Source organism: Parasteatoda tepidariorum, chromosome 3, assembly GCF_982258835.1.
Source record: "Parasteatoda tepidariorum strain Cologne lab strain chromosome 3, Ptep-v5.0, whole genome shotgun sequence".
Lineage (NCBI taxonomy): Eukaryota > Metazoa > Arthropoda > Arachnida > Araneae > Theridiidae > Parasteatoda > Parasteatoda tepidariorum.
Window position 1 is genome coordinate 8,094,605 of NC_141757.1, and position 19,203 is coordinate 8,113,807.

General features: G+C 26.1%; 1 protein-coding gene across 2 annotated transcripts; it reads right to left on the reverse strand.

Moving 5' to 3' along the window:
• Positions 1-19,100, reverse strand: LOC122273133 (uncharacterized). 2 transcript variants are annotated; one of them, XM_087158752.1, is made up of 8 exons: positions 18,948-19,099; positions 18,673-18,875; positions 12,073-12,188; positions 11,380-11,569; positions 7,875-7,962; positions 3,352-3,525; positions 1,199-1,285; positions 1-1,117 (listed from the first exon to the last, which is right to left on the reverse strand). In XM_087158752.1, the coding sequence occupies exons 3-6, from the start codon at positions 12,151-12,153 to the stop codon at positions 3,462-3,464; spliced, it is 423 nt and encodes a 140-aa protein (XP_087014878.1). In that variant the 5' UTR covers positions 12,154-12,188; positions 18,673-18,875; positions 18,948-19,099; the 3' UTR covers positions 1-1,117; positions 1,199-1,285; positions 3,352-3,461. The 2 variants fall into 2 exon arrangements, with proteins under 2 accessions (XP_087014878.1, XP_087014879.1); XM_087158753.1 differs by lacking the exon at positions 7,875-7,962 and having other exon boundaries at positions 18,948-19,100.
• Between the last annotated feature and the right edge of the window lie 103 nt (positions 19,101-19,203).

The following is a 19,203-nucleotide window of genomic DNA, read 5'->3' on the forward strand; positions in this document are numbered from 1 at the left end:
AAGTTTACAGCTTTCTAATAAATATTTCAATGTATCCATTATGAAAGGTTTAAACTAGTGCAATGTCTGTAAGTGTGCAATCCAAATGAATAGTTATGTGGTATAGATCTGAGAAGTATAACTTTTTCTAATTGAATGGGGAAGCCTTTATGAGTAAACAAGAATTCTCTATTTCTGGACAAAACCAAAGTATTTGTATTTGAAAAATATATACCAAAAAAGGGAAAAGTTTTATTATTAAAAGATAAATAAAAAATAATATTAATATATTTTTTTTAATACTGTAATGATTACATTAAAAATTCTTAATGCATAAGAATTTCAATAATATAAAATGTTTTTAATTTATTTATGTTTGCAGGATTAAATGTAAAAAATTTAAGGTTTTGGACAAAAAAGTATAAATAGTCTTACATGAATCTCTCTTCATTAATATAGTAATTTAAATTCATATTTCCAATATGAAGCACATAAAAAAAACTTTACCTTTATAAAATTTCATTTAAGAAAAATATTTAACTTGTAATTTACCAAATTCTACAAAGAGCTGCTTCTTCAATAGATTTAATGAAGTATCAACTTGCACAGATACTGGTGTATCAAAGGAAAGCTGGCACAAACATTCTTTACCTTTTTTTTCTCCCTAGCATACATTGCTGATTTTTAGAAAACTTCATAGAATATACAAAAATCAGGAGAATTTTTAATGAATCAGGATAAATAAACAAAATCTGGCAATGCTGATAACTACAAATTTATCTCTCGAAATAAAACTACATGCTGTTAAATAGCATTGCTATCAATCTAAGCAATGACGAAACTACTTTTCTTAATCTTCTTACACATTCTTTTAAATAAAGCATCTGAATGGAGGACAGTTCACAAAACTATTAAAAAATGTCTCAATATATGCTTCTTTTTTTGTATTTTAGAACTTAGATGCAATTTTCTACCAAGTTCTTGGGTGATTTTCTTTGCCAAAAACTCCATTTTCGAAGCTTTTCCGTGCACCAGCAAGACTTTAGATGGCTCACAATGCTGAATTAGTTCTAATGAATCCTTTAGCATCAGCATGTGCACTGAACAACATATACTGCACAGACATTTTAACCTCTACCTATTTAAATACTCATATCATGAAAAGAACTTCAGATCATAAATTTATTAAAACTAACAACTAAGTTAATAACTAACTTACAATCTGGCTTTCAAATTCAATTTTCTTGGCACTGATAATGACTTTATGACCAATCGTTTCAGATACACAATAACCTGGCATAATTATCTATAAAAAAATATGATCAATTTTGATTTAAACAAATATTTTAAACATATACATAATTTCTAAAAAGTCACTTAAAATAAAGTAGCCCTTCACTTAGCCACAATTGGGTACAATGAAAAGGTTCATCGTATTAAAATGAATTTTTGCCAATTTATGCTCTTTGCAAGATTGATTTTCTTAAATTGTAAGAAATAAGAATTGAAAAATGACTTACAAACTTAGTTATGGTTACAATTATTCTAAATTAAATTTAGGAATTCAAATTAAATATTGTAGGGGACTATTGCCGAACTAGATTTGCCATCACTCTAAATATAAAAATTATAAAAATATAAAATCTAGCAGAAAATTTGGAGAAATAGGTAGCATTGAAAATGTAGGTTATAACGAGACTTATGAAAGCAATAAAAAATATAAGTATGTTAGTTCCAGCTTGCTAATTATAATTCTACTAAACAATTACACTTACTCTTATTGTAAACTATTCTTCAAAAATAGCAACGTATGCTCCCTTCAAATGAAAAATGAATCAAAATTGGTTCTCAATCTCTATTGCTACAGATAAAAAAATAATGAACGAGGGTTATAGTTATGTGGGGGTTCTCTTATATTTTAAAATACAATGAGAATTCATAGATAAGGCTAATCTTCATTAATAGAAGACCCAAAAAAAATTTGCAAGGTTATCCAAAAGCATCAAAAGAGAGCAATACATTAAAAATGTAATTATCTGGAATGCACAGCAATCGGCAAATTCTGGATTTGGAAAGTTTCGGATACTTAAGCACCAAAAATCTTGGTATATTACATTATATTAATTTCTGGAAAAATGATACACTTTAATAATAAAAATTATTGCAATTGACACTTATAAAAAAAATGATAAAGGAAAAAACCTAAAAAAGTTATTCAAAAAAATTACTAAGGATAAACAAAAAAAAACTGAAGGGCAGCTCTTTTTAAACTAACTACTTGTTTATAATTGAGAGATATTGAAGGAGAGGAGGTATTCATTAAGAATCCATCAATATTTTACAGTGTATTTTCAAACCTTCCTTTTTAAAAAGAATAAACTATAAATTTCTGAAAGTTCTACTTTCTTTATCTTTCTGGTCAGTCAAATTTTGAGCAGCCAGGCTTTTACTTTATATCCATAGAATGAAATATGTGGAATGGAATTCAAAATTCATAAAAAAAAACTTTTTTCATTTTGTAATATCACAAGTTAAATTATTTATATAGCTACAAAGTATGATTACAAAATTCAATTTAATGTTTACCATTACTGCCATAAAATAGAAACTTTTTTTAAAACTAATATTAAAGTCCCCTGTGAAATTGCAACAGCTTTCACTTTTAGCGCACTGTATATTTCATTTTTTATCACTAATTGTTTTAGAATTATTTAAAAGTAAAATCAGATTATCTAATTTAAATACAATTTTTAATTATTTTATCAAACTAAAAAAAAAATTACAAATAAAATATTCTTGCACTATAAAAAAATTATAATTTGAAATACAGTACGACCTCGAAAATCCGGAAATCACTAACCTGGTAACAAGAAGCACAATATGGGAAAATGTTCTAGAGAAGGCCAAAGTGGATTGCTGTACCAATGATGATGATGAATACAACAAAGTTAACAGTTTACTCAAGTTTATACCCAAAATATAAATATTTGCTTCAATCTTATTCTGTATCAAAAAACACAGCTTTGGGTGCCTGGACAGGGATTGATATTTTCTATGTCACAAATGAACAAGCAAAAATTTTTACTCAATAGAACCAATTTAACCTCTTTCCTGGTTATAACTGATTGATTGACCTGGTTATAAAGATTGAGGCAAATGTTTTTACTGAAAAGAAAACAGTTTATAAGTTCAGCCTAACAGGCATTGTCTAATGCCCTTTTAAACTTTGATTCATTTTAGACCCTTGGAAGGCACAATATAACAAAGAGTTATTGTAATTTCATGCTAATTAATATGAGAATAAGATAAACTTCAATGATGAACATTCACAACACTGAAGATAATTAAGAAAATAGGAAGATGTAAACTTACTTTACCACCTTCTTCAACTCAGTCATATACTCTGGTCAAAAAATCTCTTTCTCTACAACGTTTTGAGACTCTAATAGTAGTAGCATCTGTAGAATCTGTAATCAGCAGGTCTAGCCTGCATTTATCAATCCACGCAGGCCCCAAGTGACTATCTGGAGTTGTGTTAAAATCCCCCTAAAACAGAAATAATTCTGAATACATGAATCTACATACTTAAACCTATGATGTATTTCAGAATATGCACGAACAGAAAGCATGTGTAGAAATGTAACATGAATGAACAAGCTTCATGCGTTTTTAACAAGATGTTTCTGTGGCTTTTTATTTTATTTTGTTCAATAATCACATTGTTTAACTAATTTTATCTTTAGTGATCAGAAAAGTAATTTGGTGTTTGTTATATGAAGCATTTGTAGAACATTCCATCACATAAATTTATTTTAGACATATTTGTAGAGAAGCTACAATATTTAGGAATTTCAAATCATTTATTTGTATTTATTTTTAGAAAATCGATTCCTTTCCTTTCCGAATCAAACCCTTCCCATTCAGAAAATTTTATGAGAAAATTTTATTTTTTATCAACTGGTTCTATTCAAATTAAATTTTTTATGTATGAAAAATTTAAATATTTTAAAAAACCGTTTAGTATAAATCAACCTACCTTGATGGCATAAAATTTATATTCTTTAGTTAGTTTGTAAATTCATTACGAATTTAGAAAATCATTCTTTTTTATTCATATTTTAATAATTTCTTTTATAATAATTGGCACAATATTAATTTTAGGTAATTAATACTTAATGGAGTATAATTTTGAAGGATCATATATTCTTTTAATTGATAGAAATTTTAATCAAATAACATATTTTTAGATTTTAAAAGTACTATCTTAAAAAATTTTTCTTATATATTTTTTTCCTTTTAAAAAACCTTTAGTTTGCTTATTTCCTTGAGGTTAAAATTTCTTTTAAAGAAATAATTTAATTTTATATAAACTTGAAATATTTTCACATGTTGTTATAAAGTAAAAAATTCGTTCATAGTTCTTAATCGTGAAAAATTAAAATTTTGCTTAAATATTAAAAATATTAACATTACATAACATATTAATAGCTACAAACTATTTTGGTGAGAATGTATTCTTTCTAGTTCAAAAAATATTAAAGCTTTGCTATCAAATTCTTTATTTAAAATGCATTTTTATGTTCAATTATTAAATAGATTGATCTGTAGTTACAAAATGCAATATATAAACATTGTTAAGCGATATGTACCGCTTCAGTTAGTTTTCTAACTTATGGAAGCATTTTAAAAGTTAATAGTTTATAATAGATGAGTTTAAAGTAAGGAAATTTGGTCATCACTTTTTCAAAGTCAATCATAGTTCTCTCTATTTTTAAACTAATTAATTGTTTCATAATACTGTAAAGAGAAGTTTTAACCAGGTTGTTTCGTTAATTCATAGGATATTATTCATAGTTGTTTTAATATTTGATGCTACAATCCGCTATTTTACACATTTGCAATAGATATTATAAAGTACAGTGGAATTTTATAAAATTAATACTTAGTTTAAATACAAGCTGGAATATTCATTTTGTGCTATTATTACCTTTTGTTACAATCAGTTAAGATTTATTTTTGTGTAAAGTAAATAATAAAAAAACTCAGGTGGTTTGAGCAACTTTAGTAAATTGTATAACGTAGAATATTTGTAAGAGAAAAACTAAATTGTTAAAAATTATTGGATAGAATTTTTTTTAAAAATATTTCCCTGGGATCAATAAAAGTATTTTGAATAGTTAGAATTAATTGATAGTATAACTTAACCCAGAATTAAAATGCGTCAGAAATTAATTAGATATTTTGTTTCTGTGCACATTATTTAATATACCTGTAGTAAAATAAATTGGTTACTTTTTTGCAGGAAAACTAGATTCATTCTGATTGGATGCTTATTAAGAAGTTATTGTAAAGTTTTTATGTACTTGTTTGTATTTTGATTTGTTATATTGAAATAAAATAATATTCTTTTCTTAAGGTCATGTTTTATTTTAAATTTTAAGCATTTCTTATTAAAATTCTAGCTTTATTTATTTAAAATCATAGATTTTGATGTGTCATTTACATGAACCCAGTAATTTTTTTAAAAACTATTTATGTCTATGTCTTGTTTATCTATTATTGAATATGAATATTATTGAATAGAAAGTTATCCAATATTAAATATGAATAATATTGAAAATAAAAATAATGACTGGGTTGTGGCTTTGTTTCTAACAAGAAAAGCTAATTGTAGGTTTAATAAATATAATTATTTTAATTTTTTTTCATAACTTTAACTTATACACTAGGTTGCTAAATGTTTTATCTTAGAATAAAATTTTTATTTAGTTTTACCTCATAATGTGTAAAAAAATGTGAACACGCAATGTTTTTATACGATTCTACTTTTAACTTATTGTATTTATAATTGTTTAAAATGATCTAAAAAAATCTGTTTTATTATGTAAGAAGATTCATTGGATGATAATTGAATATGAATTAAACTTTTCACCCATCATTTTGCTTTTTATATTGTCATAAATTTTTTTGCATAAAATGATAGTTATTGTTTTATTACAATATAAGCAGCTAAAATGCAAGAAATTACTATTGCTGATATCTGCAGAGTAAAACAAACGCTCGTGACAATATATGTTCCCAAAATATGAATTGTTATCAACATACAGTAAATTTGTTAAAGCATTTGAAATTAAAGGCAAGTTAATGAAAAAAAATTGCCGCGATAACTAAAATAAAGATGTGATATCAGCAAGGGCGGCATTAAAGTTTTCTATTGAACCAAGTGTAAGGTGAGTTAAGGGTGGTATATTGGCAAAGAAATTCGCTTAAATTCCTGAAATAAAGGTGCGATAGCGGCAAAGACGGCATAGACGTTTTCTAATCAAACTACAGTTAAGGTGGCTTAACGGCAATTGAGGCAACGACGAGTGCCAGTGAACGTATTCAGTTTTTGATAAAAAGGCAAAAGGGACATCATAAAGGTACAATAAAAGCCTTTATGGCAATTTTCTCTTTAATCTGTGAAATGAAATTTGTTTTCCGGTATTTAACAGGCAAAAATGGCAAAGCAATCCAAAGGCAACAAAGTAGTACCGGACCTTTAACGATTGCCAAAAGTTTGCCTGAACTGCCATGCACTGGCCCTCATTTTGGCCCAGATTTCACTTTATTAACGGAACCGATACGGCAATGAAAAGCCCGCCGTAATGGCACTTTAGGTGAGACGACATTGTCCTTTCACTAGCCCAAAAGTCGTGTGCTTGTTGGGTACTGATTGTGATCCTACTTTTATCAAAAACATTGCTGCACCCAACACATGCCCATCATAAAAAGCTTTGATCAAGCTTTGATCATCAACCTGCATAAACAATATTTTATTTTAGGGTAGCCAGATTTTTCAACAAAAAATAAGCACCCTTTAAGTATTTTTCAAGCACTCAAAAATATTTTTAATCACTATAAAAAAATCATAATTAGGATCTGTGCAGTAATAAAAATTATTTTTTTCTTTGTTTAAAGTTCTTAATTTATAAACATAAAATCAATAAAATTCAATAACATTTTTAAGAACTTAACATAAACATGATAAAATAACTAGTTTCTGATAAATATGGTAGAGAAAATTGTGAAGATCATGCTTTTTTTTATAATTTAAAACCCCAATCGCCACAGCAAAGAAAAAATCTCTTTTTGAAAGATAGAATTAAACACTTTTTTCAAATCCCGAATATAAAAAGCACCTTTAAGAGCTTTTAAAAAACGTAAATCAAAAATAAGCACCTTCAAGCATTTTTTAAAAACGCTATGCACTCTGTATTCAAATAAAGGAAAATTTCATTTTTCATTACACTATACATTCCCAAAAATATTTTGAATTAATAAATAAACATAGTAAGAAATATATATAAACTTATTGCTGTTAAGAGTGCCAATGGTCATTAGCAGCAAAATAAGTATGATGTTTCCAGTGAACTTGCAGTTTTATAGTTAACTTTGTAAAAACTAACATTAACATTGTTCTATTAAATTTCTATATCTAATCATCTTGTTCTTAACTGTTATATTCCAAATTATGATTCTTAATTAAAAGTAAAATACAAAAGTGAGGTCGTTATTACTGCGATAACATATTATTGAGTAACCATTAATTCCGACATATTAGCACTGAATAATGTTTTTATTCACAATAAAAACACTAAAGCTATGCATTTCAGAAAACTGTCTTGTCTTTTTTCCCCATTCTGTTCTGATGGTGATGAGATTTAAGATACTTGACTCTCACTCAACACATTATAATATTATATTATTTGTATTTTACAATGTGTTTTGTGTAGCAAAAATTTTTTTATTGACCAGCTCAAATGTGTAAACAGGCTAAATAACATAAAATGTCTAGATAATGACTTATCTTCTTAATTTATCAATATAAAGAGGACCAACAAATAAATGCATACCTGTCAACATTGGAGAAAAAAATAACGGAGATTTTACTAGTGACATTTTTTAGACTACAAGTAAATTTTTGATGCATCATGCATAATCCTGTAAGTCAAAAAGAGAAATTCAAAATTGGAAATAATATACGCACTTACATTATGCTAAGTAAAAAATATGTATATAAATCTTAATCTAAAGAAGATTTTTTTTGCTTATATTTTTAAATAATAAGCAAAAATATATAAATTAAAGATTTTTTAATTTTATTTTTGCCATCAATAGATATTTTATGGAAAAATATTTTTTTTTAAACATTTCTTCAACAAATACAAAGAAACTTACTGAATATACGGGTAAACAGGAAACAGTTGTAAAATACAGGAGTTTTTGTTACAAAACAGGAGACGATTGAAAAAATACACTTAAAAAAGAAGTTAAGACTATTTTGTGTGCAGTAAATTTAGTAACCAACTATGCATTTTAATTGTTGTGTTAGGGAAGAAAATATAAAATCTAAATAATGTAGGAAAATATAACTTATAAGCAAATAGAATAGAAATTTTAGTATAATAGAATATTATACTAAAATAGAAATTTTACAATATACAGATCTCGCCTGAAATTACTTATTTAAGCTAGTTGATGAATTTCATTGTATGTTTATTAAATATTTATGTTCTTGAAAAAATTACAAAATCTAAATAATGTAAGAAAACATAACTTATTGGGAACTAATTTTGAAATACAAATTTTAGAGTATCTTATCTGCAGTATCGTATTTAACAGATATGGCTTGAAATTTTATTAAATTATAGCTAGTGGATAAATATGCACTTTAAAATGCTGCCACTCTACTTGCAACAATACTGATGGTACTTTTATTATTCCAGTTATAAGAAATATTATTTTAGAATATTTATAAATAATATTTTTATATAAGAAATATTTATTTATTAGATTAGAAGAATCTTATACTAAGTAAAATTAATCATAGCCTAATTTTAAACTTTTAACAACGAATAATTGATCAATATATAACTATACCATTTAAAAAGTGTTTAATGAGATGTTAAAAATATAAAAGGTAATGTAGCGAAGTAGTAAATAAAGGAAGTATTAAATGAAACATTTATGCAGCAAAACTGAAAACCAGTACCTAAGTTACAACTATCTGGACTAGTATGCTACAAAAATAAATTAATAAATGACAAAGGATTTAAAAATTTAGACTGTAAGCACTTGACACCATTCCTTATTAATTGATAATTTTTTTTGTTTGATTTCAGTAGTTATCATAAATTTTGAAACATACAAAAAAGAGAATATTGAAAGTTATTTTTCAACTATGTAAATACTTTTTAATGTAAATGCTTTTAACTAACTATCGTAAATTCTTGAGAATAGTTTTTTCTCCTTCGTTTTTTTTTGCGAAGCATTCTCCTCAAGTAGGAAGAAAAAGTGCAGTAAAAATAGAAAAATAACTTTAGAAAATCTGTAAGAATCTGGCACAAATGTTTCAAAAAAAAAAAATTTTTTTTTTAAAAAATAACTTTACATAGAAATACTTATAAATTATGTTATTTTACACCAAATAAAAATTAATGTAATTTTGTTCCTCTGTGTCCATTCATAAGAGTATAGTCATTGAATGTATTTCATTTTATTGAAATAAAAAAGTTGTACAAAATTTCAGAGTCATGCTAATGTCAACATAGTTGTTTACTTGCCTTCAGTTAATATTCATGTTGTCTCATAATAGAAAAAATAATTATTAGTAAGTAATTTTAAAAACTAAATGAATAAAGTTAACATGTTAATGTATTAGGATGTATTTTTTCTTGTACTGATTTATACGCTACAGTGTAAAGTAGAAAGCTAAAAGTCCTGCCTAATGATTTCCTCCTAAATTTGCTTGAAACATTTCTGTAATTTTTAAATTTAGAATAGGGTTAAACTTTTATAAATGACATACTTTGCATCCTAACAGGGATAAGACACTATTTTTGCACATTCAGAATGCAATGGAATAAACTGGATGAAATGGAAGAAATCCTTAATTATCACAGAGAATAAAATTAAAATTTATGAAATTAGTTGAAACTAAGTCTTTAAACAGGCTTTGTTCATTTACATTGAATTTGTAAACTTAATATAAAAGATAAAACTAAAACTATAAATTCCATGTTTAAATTTATTTATAAAATTATTCATAAAACAAAAAATTAAAGAAGATAAACTTTATTAAGCTAAATTTATTAAGTAATATTCTATACTTATATTTTATTCTATACCAATTAGGAGTAAAAGATATTAATGCAAATAAAATTAATTTCAATTAATTATCATTTTTTTAATGCTTTTGTTGTAAGCAATTTCACTTTTTTATGTCCTAATCAAACTTAAGTTCAGCATTTAATTTATAATAAAAAATTTTTTAAAAATGAAAATCAATATATAAAAAATAATAATATGCTTTCTTCATTCTTGTAAGAATTATAAATTAATAACTCTCTAAAAGATAAGGAATTAAATGACAATACTAAATATTAAAAAAAATTATTATGTTATTTACATAATAAAATATATAAATCATTGTTTAGAGTTTTGCAGAGCAGTTTTGTTCTGTTGGAGTACAAACTTCATGATCTCGTTTAAACTTAATTTACTGAAATATTAAAACATTAATGTTAGCATATAATTTATATCCCTTTGAAAATCATACTAATATTAAGCTATATTTCTATTAATTAGTATTAGAGACGTAGAAATTTAAAAAAATTTACAGCTAATTTAACACATTGGACATTTATTATTCAGATCATCAATTCAGAACTGAATACGGATTAAATAAAGAATTGTGCAGTATTCATATTCTGAAACAGATTTGTATGATCAATTCTTTAAAAAAATTACTTAACACCTAAATAAACTTTTACATTTAAAAAATATATTTCAGGCAAATCTCTTCTCCTTTAGGTGTTACTTTTTAAGTCACAAATATTGGGAATTATAATCAGAAATGTGAATTTAAGGGCTATTAAACCATAACCACTCTCAAATAAAGAAAATTAAAAAATTGTGATTTTAATAATTTATATGTATATTGTAATAATTGAATTTTTCTTCAAAGTTAATAATGAATTAACTATTGACAATGCAAGAAAAACTAAATTGTGCCTTAAATGCATATAATTATGTAAGACTTTAAAAATAAATATATATACCATTGAATTAGTAATAAAACTGATAACTGATTTTTTTGGAATATTAAAAAACATAAATAAAAAAAATGTGATTGTCAATTAAAATAACTTTGCACAATTTCTTGATTCATAAGAAATTAGGACAATATATATCCTTCTTAATGAAGAAAAAATATTTTTATTTCTTGAAAAAAAAAAGTACTTTGAAAAATTCTTATTTATAAATGTTTTCCATTAAAATTAAAATGTTTTAATTATATATAGATTAATACAATAAGTTAAAAGTATTACACTTATTATCAGCAAAAATTTTACTTACCAGATGAAACAGTGAAGACAGAATTGTAGTCAGGCATGGTAGCTTGCTTGGTTGAATCATCTTGTATGTACACAGGTTGAATCTTGAATACATGATCTTTCGTGCTTCGTTCCAAAGCTCTGGCCATATCTTCTTGTTGCTCATAATGATGAGTATCCAAAGCAACAGATTCAACTTTTGTTTCAGGTTCCTATCGAATAAATGTGATTTTACTTAAAATAATTATTTATACACTTGCAGAGGTACATTATCTATTATTTATACAGTAAAAGCTTATGGAAATTAAAAATTAGAAAATTTTAAGATGCATATAAATGTTTGTTTGTTTTTTTCACAAGTATTTATTAAAATTTTATGAACTTTCACTAGAAAAGAATAAAACGCTTAATGAACATTTATTTTTAATTTATTAATGTATTTCAGTTAACAAAATTACGTTAATATCTGGTGAAAATGTGAGAAACTTTTAATGACCACTTTAAAAAACTAGCTGTCTTTTCAAAAGGAAAATAAAAAAAATAATATAAGTTTAGTTTTTTTTATAGACTTTTATACTTTAGAAAAATTGACAGTTAAAAGGATTTTTTTATTTTTTTACAAAAAACATGATTATAAAGAAGCAATGATTTCATTTAACCACATGCAACAACATAAAATTCGAAAAATAGAAGGGTAGTTTAATTAATAACTAACCATCAGGTCAGCTGCTAGCTTTTTGTTTTTGACTACCAGTGATACCAACATCAATTCTTTCATATTTGTAATCTTCAGCATCCAAAAATACTTCAAGGATGTTCAACATTTTCACCCTTTAGGTAAGAAAGGAAAAAATATTTTAAATTAAGTACATAAATAAGCTAAGTTACCAACATGAGAGAAAAAAAACAATCCGAGGATTTCACAAAAATGTAAATTTCACACCAACTCTCAAACCATTTAGATAACATTCTAGAAAAAGGAAATTTTAGAGATTTTATAATCAATTAAAAAAAAATGGTATTTTAAATTTGCTGCACTGCTTTAAGTTTGCAGTTGTCTTTAAATGGGGATGATTTCCGTATCGTGATCTATGCCAAAATTTGGCGAGATCCCTACGAGTGCCTGCGGGGAGTTTTTTGAGGGGGCGTGGCCAAGAACGGCAAAAATGACGTTTTCGCAAATCGTCTGGAGTGGGATGGGCTTCATGATGTAGGAGTTGTTTGAATTACGAAAGAAACAAACCTGATCCTTTCTCCCTTTGTTTGAACTGGAAACTAAACAAATATAAAAACAAAGAGACTTAGTTTTAATTTAGGAAAAGAACAATCTTTTAAATGAGTATATTTAAAAAAAAAGTTTTTTAGTATTTCTTTTAAAGTTAATAATTATTGATTAGCAAAATACGTTTAAAACAAAACCTTTATTCTAACTCATGCAACACTGTTCTGACAAAAAATTATTGTAATTAAACATTAAAGAAGAAGTAATTATAATTTTTAAAATAAATTCTTGTTACATATTATTCTAAATTGGTGAAGTTTTTCTAAAAAAGGAAATAGATTTAAAAAACAAATCTCGAGTTAATTGAACTAATTAAGCACTTAATATTATTAATAAAAACAAAAACTAAGTATTTTCTTTTATAAAAATAAAGTTCAAACTTATTGTAAAATTACTTACCAGCTCTTTCAATGAAATTATCCTTAGATATATAAATAAATCACGGCTGTATTGAAGGAAAAGGAAAGACATAAATAAAAATGTCCGGGGGGGGAGGAAGTAGGCATATTCTTGATTTTCAATTATCGGATCACAAATTTATTAAGTTGATTATAAATAATTTATAAAATACTTGGTGAATACAGTTTTTAAAAGCTTAATCTTTTGCTCGGCATTGACTTCATATTAAAAAATAATAACTATGCTTTAATTAAAATGCAGAAGGGTAATTTCTAAAAAATGAAATTAAAATTATTAGTACTGTCGAAGTTATAATTCGAAAATTGAAATAATAAAATTCATTTAAAAATGCCAAACGTTATAACATAGGGAAAAATTATACGTGAACATGCCTATTCAACATTATAGCAAAACTGAATGACCGCTCTAAATTACCCGCCAATTGTTGAACAAGATGACGGTCGTTCACGTGTCTCCATATGCGTAGCATGAGGGGGGGGGGGAACATGCTTTTTTTTTCATAGAAAACTGTTTCTTTATTTTAATTTTTTTTGTATATATGCATATTAATTCTTTATATTAACGTATGTTTATTAATAAATGTATATATATACTATATATATAACTAAAATAAAAGAGCAGTTCTCAAAAAAACAATAAGCGTGTTCCCCCCTCACGCTACACCTTTGTTTGGAGAAAAGAAAGTACCGTGTGCAAAAAATGCAGCGAAATTGAATTTAAACATGGCTGACAAGTATTTTTTTTTCGTAACAATTATTTTTAACTGTTCCAGGGAGTTTTTTTCTTTTTCTTTTCTTTGAAAACTTACTGGGAAAAATAAGAGTTAGCTTTCAAAAATTAAGAATTCTCAATAACAGTCAGTAGTGTCAATTGTGTTTTGATCTGAAATTCCTGTGAGAAAATAAAAATACTTCTTTATGTTGCGAATTAATAAATGGACTATGACGAACGCATTTAGTTTTTTACGCTAAATCCTTTAAATTGATCGGCAAAATAGTTTTGAAATTATAGGGGTTTTATGCACAAAAAGTACTATTTTGTACATGTACATATATTTAAGCTTCTGACATTGCTATCTAAAAAAATAAGATATTGCTCCCCATTGCTATTTAAACAAATGAGATATTGTTCCGTATAATTCTGATGCTTCCAAAATGTTTAAATAGTTTTTTGTTAGCTAAAACAGGACACTGGAGGTCAGGCAATTTCTTACCACTTACTATGAAGAGGGTACTTGAAGGTTTGCTGATGTTTTAATTATTTTTTTTAAGATTTTCATTTTAAATTCTATTTTTTCTATATAAGTAACACTGATACAGGAGTTGATAATTTTTATTCCAGCATATTATTCACATCTAGTTTAAAAAGTTAAAATAAATTTAGTTAATATTTTTTAGCATTTTTGTAATGATAATGGTATCTGTAAATTAATTCTGAATATTTTCCTGTTAATTAATTAAGTTAATTTAAACATTTTTATATTATATTTTATATATATATATATATGTAGAGAAATTAGAGAGTTCAAAATGTAGAGAAAGCATGGAGAAATTACAGAACAATGACAAAAGAGAAAAGAAAAATAATAAATATCCGTAGGAAAAAAAGATATGATCTTTTCATTAGCCCACACGATTATATCCGCAAAAAGAAGTGCTTTCTAATACTGTATCAATATAGCCGAAGCAAAATATATCAATACAATAGTGTGAGGAGCACTAAAAAAATAGAACCCTTTTTGGGTTCATCTAATATATATATATATATATATATATATATATATATATATATATATATATATATATATATATATATATATATATACATACATACATACATACATACATACATACATATACCTACTCCCCTCTGTAGAGGATCAAAATTGTGATGGTATGTCTTCGGATCATCCTCAGGGATGTTTCCCAGACCGTCGCCAATAGCCCATTGTGCAGCTCTAGTGCGACGTAAATGAACTACAACGACATATATCTACACATATATACATCCTAGAGTTGGCCGTCGATTACAGTAATCGATTACAACTGTAATTGATAACAAATAATTACAGCTATGTGATCAATTACTTGTAATCACGATTACAAGAAATCGCGATTTCAAGTAATCAAAATTTTCGATTATATCAGAGTTGAGCGAAAATGTAATCGATTACATTTTTCAATTATAGTAATCGATTACTTGTAATCATGATTACAAAGTTTGATTACAGCTGTAATCATGATTACATAGTTGATTACAGTAATCAATTACTTGTAACCGTAATTACAACTTTCAAAAAATTTTGATTACAGCTGTAATCATGATTACAATTTTGATTACAGTAATCAATTACTTCTAATCATGATTCCAAGTAACTGCGATTACAAGTAATCACAACAAAAACGATTACGGGTAATAAAATGCATACATTTACATGTGCATCGATATATGTACACGCAAAGTATGTACTTATGTATACTTTGTACAATCAAAACTTTGTACATGTATACTTTGTACTTACGTATGTACTTGTATAACTACATACTTTGTTAATACTTAAGCGCATGTAGTGCATGGAAGTACAAAAAAATAGTTATATGTACGTATGTACATACAACGTATACATATACATAATTACAAGTAATGTATAAATACATGCGTACATTTAAATATATGTAATTACAATATACACATACATTGCGCATATATTAAAAAAAATTTATGTAAGTAAAGATATTAAAGTTTGTTTTAAAATTTATTCTAAGGCTTATAAAACTCGACCTCATATTTTTTGAAAGCAAGAGATAATTTTATTTTAAATTTCTAAATATTATTTTCACACATAAAATTTACCGTTTTTTTTTGCCATTTAAAAAATTTCTATAAAACATGCATTATGTTATAAAAAAAAATAAATAAATCTGCATTGCCAAACAATTCATGAAAATACCTGAAAATAATTCTTTATTCAAAGAATTTCAAAATGACTTAGAATAATTAAAGCTGATAACTAAATTTAAATGTCGTTTGATTTTGTCATTTAACTTGCTTGAGTCATTATAAGTTAACTTACATGCATTTTATTTATTGCATTGTACACATATTTAGACGTAAATGTATTGTACATATGTATACGTGTAATGTATGTACGCATGTACAATGTATGTACAAACATTCACGCATTGTACATGCATATATAGTAGTACAAATGGATATGCATACATGGCACATACGTGCATTGTACATGTGTGGATACATTCATTGGACATATGTACATTGCACCATGTGCATAGATAGGGATAGCATACATGTACATTATATGAATATGCATCAGTACGCTATATGTATATACATATCTACAATATATGCATCTCAAATGTGTGTATGTACATATGTTATGCATGTCGAATGTATGTGTGAATATATCTAAAATATAAATTGCCCAATGTACGTACAATCATACTCAAATGTATTATGCATATTGGGATACATACATTGAGCATGAACATATTGTGTATATGTACATCCATACATTGGACATGCATATCATGAACATGTATAAATACATATATTGTACTAACTATATATATTGTACATACTATATATATACCTATATTGTACATACTACATATATACCTATATTGTACATACTACATATATATCTATATTGTACATGCATACATATATTATACTGTTCATAAATACATGCATGCACACATACATAAATATACATACATGCACATATACAAACATACACATATACATACATAACACATATGCATACATACATACATATATACATGCATACACACATTCACGTATACATAAACATATAAATACACACACACATATATAATATGATAGATATATAATATATGTATGTTTATATATACACCACTAGGGTAACTGTAGAGGTTTCCGTGGTCTTCCTCTCCATGTAATGCAAATTCTATAAAATATTCAAATTCTCTCTTTATTTCACCAATATATACATATTTATATAATATATATATAATGTATGAATATATATATATATAACCTAAGTATATATATATATATATATATGTAATATATATATAATGTATATATATATATATATATATACAGTGTTTTCATTACAGAAAAAAAAATGAGAGAGAATTTCTCACCCTTTCTCAAAAACAAGGTGAGATCTCAAAAAGTTAAGTGAGATTTCTAAAAATTAAAAAAACGCGAATAGACTTGGAAAAAAAATATTTCTTAAATTATAATACATTTTTAACATTTTCTAATTTTTAAAGCATTGAATATTTTTACTGCATCATCATATGGAAAACGTTCTATATCTACTTTTTCATCAGGTTTTCTCATTAGGTTGCTCCAATGTTTATCAGTCATTTGTATACGATATTTTGTCTTAATTCGGTTTTGAGTGCTAAATGACCTTGCCACATATGCTGAACAATTCGGAATCACTTAGTAAATTTGTAGCATTGAAAAAATTTTTAACGTCTTACATGAAGAAGTCTTACCTTCTGTGAACACGTGGTTGCAGAAAAATGTGTTCTGAAAGGTGTTCCGTAATTCGTGGGGGGGGGGGTTGTGTTCTGGTTCGCACCGGTTCTGAACAATACTGGTAGGGAAGCTAGATAACATGGATCCATGTTGAAAATAATGAAAGATCAAGGAAGAGAAGTGAAACGGATTTTATTCAAAATGGCAGAAGACGAATTTTTTTCCAAAATTCGCTCATTTTGAAATTGATTAATAGAGTGCGCAATCTTCTCGCGTTAATAATTTTTTAATGCGAGAAAAGAAAAAAATACGCGAGATTCTCGCGTTCTCACGCTGTAGTGAAAACACTGATATATATATATGTAATATATATATAATGTATATATATATAAAGTATATATATATAATGTTTATATATATAATGTATATATATATATATATATGTATAATTTTTTTGTTTTTAAGAAATTGAAATATTTAATGGAACATCATTAAACTATTTGTAATTAATCTTTAATTTGATTATTTAATTTGATTATTATTAAAATATTTTTCCGAAATAATTTAAAAATTTATTTGAATATAATTATTAAATGTATTATTTACAAGAGGGATTTAAAAAGAAAACATTACTAAGAAAAATGAATAAATAAATAATGAAATAAGTTTAATCCATTGTAAACGTAAAGCGTAATGTTAAGAGTCACGTGATATATGACGCTTGAGCAGTGACGCCAGAATTTAAAGTAGAATCATGTGACACGAGACTCTTGTTCAGCCTCTCTACTGAAGCTCCGCCCCTTCCAATTATGTTCTTTGATGTGCTCCCTGGATCGCTTGCGTTGAATCGCGCCTTGGCGAATCTTGTTGGCGTCACAGATCACGATACGGAAATATCCCCACCCTAAGCCACCTCAGACAAACTTCTACATATTTTTATTTACTTTATTTAAAATTTTGTAGTTCAATACTTTTTAGCTTAACAGTAGATGGCTTGAACAGATTCCCTAATGTATTGCGAAAAAAAAATGCGATATATTAAAACAATTAAGATCTCCAATAATTACATATGAAATCAACATTAAGAAAATTACCCAACTCTCTAATAAAAGAACATACCAGCATGACCTCGAAACTTTCTCACTATTTGGGCGGTACTAACGTCCCAATAAAAAATGCTATATGTGAACTATCAGCTGAAGTCTGAACGTCTAACACTTCATATCCGTGTCCCATATAAGTCTTCAAGAGCGATGATTTAAAAGGATTCCATAGTTTTATTGATTCATCAGATCCACCAGTTATGCAATAGTTTCCATCAACTAAAAATAAAATAAAAGGGTTCAGCAAGAAAAACAAAGAGCATTGTATTTTAAATGGTTAACAAAACATACAATTAAAGCGGATTGTGAGAACAGCGCCTTGTTTACAAGTAAATTGATTTTTTAAAATATTTGGATAACCCATAGCTAAAGAAATATACAAATTAAAAAACAGTTTTTCTTGCTCTACCCAACTTTCAAACTTTCTGCAGTGGTTTGATTGCAAACATATGATGACTTGATGGAGTCTCAGAGGATCAACTTATAGCTTACGTAGTACTACCGCAAAAATCTCTATGAAGTATAATAAAGCCACAAGCTCATAATT